The 5,805-nt window shown below is 33.5% G+C and overlaps 1 protein-coding gene across 1 annotated transcript; it reads right to left on the bottom strand.

Moving 5' to 3' along the window:
- Positions 1-271: 271 nt before the first annotated feature.
- On the bottom strand, positions 272-3,001 carry LOC125809234 (patellin-3). The gene is made up of 4 exons (XM_049488894.1): positions 1,982-3,001; positions 1,235-1,359; positions 966-1,116; positions 272-825 (listed from the first exon to the last, which is right to left on the bottom strand). The coding sequence occupies exons 1-4, from the start codon at positions 2,924-2,926 to the stop codon at positions 571-573; spliced, it is 1,476 nt and encodes a 491-aa protein (XP_049344851.1). The 5' UTR covers positions 2,927-3,001; the 3' UTR covers positions 272-570.
- Between the last annotated feature and the right edge of the window lie 2,804 nt (positions 3,002-5,805).

Here is a 5,805-nt window from a genome sequence, read left to right as displayed (position 1 = left end):
AAAAAACTGATAACATGTTACTATCATTAACAAAGGCACAGGGCATTTTCTAACCAGAAGGATGAGATTCTAAAATCAAGGCTAGATGATACCAAGTATGTGTTTTTGGTTCCACATGAAGTTAAGTAAATTGTATAATTGTACATGTAAACATATATCATAATGTGCAGGAAAATGAACTTCTGGATGGTAGAAAGAGAATATACAACAGACAATAAGCAAGAGCAGATGGTTTCCGAAACATATTTTCCCTCGACATACATACATAATAATACCCGCTGCAACTCAAACTCTTCATTCTTGGCTAGAAGCCTACAACATCGTCACGTTCAAGTATAAACCAAATACCAAAGTTACTAACATTTGCCCTCAAGTCAAAATAAGGACAGTACAATCTCAGCTACAAAGAAGAAATTCATATATAGATCCCAACAAAATATGAAAATAAACAAACAACCCAGAATATCCATGAACTAACAAAGTGAATCAACACAAATTTCACCTCCTCATACATAAAGATGTGTGCATGTCAAAATTCATATCCACAGTCATCCCATTAGTGAACCTCACTCAATCAGAATAGGGCTTATCCTTGAACCTGTACAGAAGCTTCTTCTTCTTTGAAGTTGGGTTGTCAATCGTCAACAGTATCTTACCTAGCTCAACAATCTTGAAGCTGCTGCTAACAACAGGTTCATCAGCTGTGGTCATCTTCCTAGGCTTCTGTATGTTCACAGTGTATCCACTATCTGTATTCGGCACATATTCAGCACTATATGTCACCTCCCAACCCAATACGCGTAGCTCCCAGACAATAATGCACTTCTGCAATCAAGAAGCATCAATGGTGAATTATCATCACTAAAAAGATTAAGCTGGTTATTATTATTCTAACAGAGTAGGCAATTTTTTTTTTCTCCATAGAAAGGAACGCGTAAACTATTTTAAATGCATTGCAACTTCACCTCATTTACAATGATCTCCACGGTTTGCTTTGTTGCAGGTTTAACAATGATCTCTGTGACTGGATCATTGGAAGTGAACTCGGGATTGCATTCACAGTAATCGACGCTGAGGCCCCCATATTGAACAGGTACTTGCTCAGGAGTTATATACCTGTGCCAAGCCAGTTAAACAGACATGATTACTTCCACTTCTAGCATACTGTTAAAAGTAACGGCCATAAAAATGTGCATACAGAAATTTGATACAAATTACAGCCAAAAGATCTCACTTGTAAAGAGTTTCTGCAGTCTTTGATGGACCAGCAAATACAAACTTGCTTTTTGTTCTCTGCGTCATGAATGGGCTGATCATTGTGTAGAAAGCTAAATACCACCAAGGGACGTTGATAAACACCTTCAAAAATCCAAACACGGACAATAAACTTTGTGCCACTACAATATTTAAACTTCCACTAAGCAAGACAAACAAAAAAAACAATAACCAAAATACCACAAGAAAAGTAATAATCAGAGGTATGGACCCTTAGGGCATTAATTCAGCGGAAAGGATACAGCACATGATGTTGATTGTTTGGTGCACATCATGGTTCAAACCTTGCCAAAAAAAGCATGGTATTTGCATCAGAAGGATGGACGGTCCATACTCCTCAGAGTTCCGAACTAGTGTGTCAACTGGAGTTGAGAGGGAAGACTTCTTCGATATCCCAGCTATGGCACACAAGGCTATGATAATGTCTTAAAAGTAATAGATATCAATTAAGAACTAATCCTATCAAACACACTTCCATACATGCAACTCAACCTACATATAAACCTTCTCTGCCAGAAATCATATCATAAACAAGTGTTTATCAGCACTACTTGGTAAATTCAGATTTAGACAATTTTCTATCAGTTAAACTCATCACACTCAGAAAGCTCCAAATTATAGAAATGCTACACAAGCCAACAAAAGTTTACACCTGTTGAATCAACAATTAAAGAGTCCAGATTCATATACTAAAGGATTATGATACCTGCTTAGCAACGAATTCCGGATAATTATCCTGAAGCAATTGCAAGGCCTGCCTAGTAGCAATTCGAAGTTCCCTTTTCCCTGGACCAGGTGAGTTCTTGAGGTCACTGACTTGAAATATAGTATTGATTCCACCAGGACTGAAATCTAACTTCCTTATACTCCTCTCCAAGAACTGAATCCTCCAGCGTAAAAACTTGTTTCTCTTCTCCTCATCTCCAAATGTTTTGTTATACAATTCCTTATTCTGAAACTCCCCATACACATTATAACAAACAGGGTGTCCCTCTTTGTCATGACCATCCATAAACACTACTTTTTCAAGATCATCCCCAAGATTTTCATCTACTAGTTCTTCAATGTTAAACTCCTTTCTCCATAAAATAGTGTTCTTTAACATAGCAAATGACTCCTTAACCTTGAAATCTCTAGCTCTAAGAAACTTAAGCAGAATAACATCACTCCTATCATCTTTCAATAGTGGCACACCCCAAATGGATACTTCCTGAGGCAAATCTGTTGTTCCAGTAGTAAAGGTCTGATCTTTAATAGCTTCTTGAACAAGAAATTTAAGTTCTTCAAGTGCCTTTACCTCAGAATCAGATAGATCTGAAACTTTATTGCTTTCTTCTTTAAATGAAATCAAAGATTGAGGGATCTTTTTCTCTTCAACAGGTTTAGATTTGTCAGATTCAGTAGGTTCTTTCTCAGGAAGAGTAAGAGAGACGTGTTGAGCTTCAACAAGAGTTGTTGTTGTTGGTTCTTGTGGAGGTTCAGTTAAAGGAGCTTCCTTTTCAACAACAGTAACAACAGAGTGATGCTCCTCTACAGCTTCTACCACTGATTCAACTTCAACTGAAGCAAGAAGTGGTTCTGGTGAAGGTGGGGGTAGGATATCTTCCTCAGCCGTGAGTGGGGGCTGATGGGTATGCTCTGTTTCAGCCATTGTTGGCAAGAAAAGCAAATGGTTATGGTGCTTTCAGCTTAGGTTTGGTCTTACTTACAGCTGAGAAAGAGTAGTAGTAGTTTTCAGTTCATTCCAGAGAGAGAGAAAAAGGTACCTTTTTGGACAAAAAAAGGAAACGGCTGAGCAGAGTGATGCTGTTTTGCTTGTGAGCTGTTGAGGTTAAGGGTTGACACGAAAGGGTTTAGGCCTCTGCAGTTTTTGTTACAATGTGGGAATCCTAGGTACCCATAAAACATGCCATCATTTTATTTTTTTTATGGAGAAAAGTATTGAAACCATAATTAAATATCTCCGATCTTACCACATTACTGAAATATACCTCAAATTTTTCATTCACTTTAGAATACTTTCAACACTTCTCCCAATTTTTTTATTAACAACAATATGTCATTATAAGAGTTTGAAATATTCTATTATGTCATGTGACAGATAAAGTGATCGAGGATATTTTTAAATTTAATTAACTAAATAAAATAATATTTTTGAGATTGTCAATAATTTGAAAATTAAATTAATAATTTGCGTGAAGTTTAACTCCATTTTTTTTAACTTATACGTATATCCTCTAATGGGTAAATTCTTCATGGTTACATAGCTACTAGTATCATTTTTTGAAAAATCGCTTTTCGTAAAACGTTGTTTAAAGTAATTTGATTTAAAAGTTAGGTTATTTGAAAAGGACTTAAAATCTACTCTCTATGACTTTGTAATCAACTACCCACGTCATAAATTAGCCACTTACGGTCAGTGGCGGAGCCAGGATTTTTGTGGAGGGGGTTCAACTTATAAGAAGTAAATAAGAAAATGGAGCAAAACGGATCGGGAAAGAAAAAAATTATTTTTAATCCATTAAATATAATTTGTCTTGTCATGCCGCATTTAGCATTTCTTCCTACTTTTACTATGCTTCATTGATTCTTTTCTTTTTTAATGATTTTTTTCTTTAATTTTTTATTATTTTACTTTATTTTGAATTTTTAAAATAAATTAAATTAGTGTTCATCAATCATATGTTACTTTAAAAATTGTTTAATACTCTTTAAAATGTGTGGGGATTGAGTTATAACTAATATTATAATGCATATTAAAAGGATAAATAAATGGCATCACCAATTTTTTGTTCATTTATTCAATTTATAAGGTTTTCCATCGGTAAAAAAAAAATAAAATCATATCAATGTAGTTTACATCTCTCTAGAATAGAACTGAAAAAATGAGAAAGAAATATGATGAATAATCATGTCTTTCAAATTTATTCGTTCGATTAAGTTTAACTTATCTTTAAAGTTTTTTTTCTCTATCTCAATTTTAAGTTTAAGAATAATTGACAGTTTTTTAAAAAGTTCCTTTGAATTTGTATATAAAAAGAGAGTTACGTAAAAATAAAATGAGCAATGGAGACAAAAATAATAAAATACAAAAATGAAAATAATGTGCCTTAGAAATTCAAAAAAATGAATATTGAAAAGGAGAAATAACATTAAAAAATGAAAAAAAAAAAAAAAACAATAAATCTCCAGCCCAAAAATGTTGAGCCCATCACAACCTTGCTATTTGATTTTCCAAATGAAGAAAACAAGAAAATTTCAGGAAAGTGTTGTTGCGCAGAATCGAACCCATGACGTCCAAGCGAATTCTTGAACCCCCTTTACCACTGAGCTAGCCTCTTTACATGTGTTTAGGGGGTTCATTTTAATATATACACACATAAAAACAGAATTTGACCTTATATATACCGTGTAATTTTTCGACGAGGGGGGTCTGGTGACCCCCTAACCTCCATGTAGATCCGCCCCTGCTTTCGACAGAGCCCCCCCCACCCACCCACCACACACACACCCCATAAATTTCAAAGGTAAAAGCATTCAAGAAAATACATGAAAAACATGAGGCTCTTACGTTTGTGAAATTTGATCGTATTTGAAGTGTGTACGTAATATTTTTACACTACTAATAAACTCGTAAATTTACAAATGAAAGACACCAATAAACAAGAACGCAGAAAAGAAAAAAAATGAGCTCATTATACTTCCTAAAATATCAAATTTGTACGTTAACTAAAGTCAGATCAGATCAGCCCATATGAAATTTCTTTAGTATCAAAAAGAAAAGCGAAAAGATATCAGAGAATAGTAAGAATAGTCCATCATTCGACAATGAACAATAATTCTTTTATAAGATAGATTACATAATTCAAATTTTATGAGTATAACCTTTGATTTTTTAGTCTTGAACTCATTATATTTGTATTATACTTTTAGCGAATTTTACACATAATTTTATACTTTACGTTAAAAATATTTGAATTCAAATGAATTTGATAACTCAAAGCTCTATCCGCTCGTAAGCCATATACAAATTGCTTGTGGGTTAGTTTGACTATAGTTAGTCAACTAAAATATCAAAATCTTGCCGTCTTGCGTATCCATATTTTCATCATAGAGTAATTTTTAACCAAAATAAGATATTATGGACTGGTTTAATCAAAAGATTAAAAAAGGTATCATGTATTAAAGCTATCGTTTGATACATATAGCATGCCAACAGAAATTTATCCCTAATAAACTAAACAATATTGGAATCAATAAACCCAAGGCATTGTTGATTATATTGTTTTACAAGATATAAAAAGATTTTCAGATGATTTTATAGCATATAGGATCAGTTTTTTTGGTATCTTTCAATAGTTTGCTCAAAGCCTTTCACTTTCCCACACTTTCACCTTTTCAAATCTTTAAAGGCAAAATAATCCAAGAAAAATTTATAGATGAATTAGGTTGTTACTGTTAAAGAGTGATTCAAAACTATTGACTGAATTGGGACATGGGTAGTTTAGTAGAACTAGTCTTTGGGTCTTT

Source organism: Solanum verrucosum, unplaced genomic scaffold (genome assembly GCF_900185275.1).
Source record: "Solanum verrucosum unplaced genomic scaffold, falcon-dt-bn FXZP01000062.1, whole genome shotgun sequence".
Classification (NCBI taxonomy): domain Eukaryota; kingdom Viridiplantae; phylum Streptophyta; class Magnoliopsida; order Solanales; family Solanaceae; genus Solanum; species Solanum verrucosum.
Note: the sequence above shows the minus strand (reverse complement) of the source record. Positions and strands in the feature narration are given on the sequence as shown.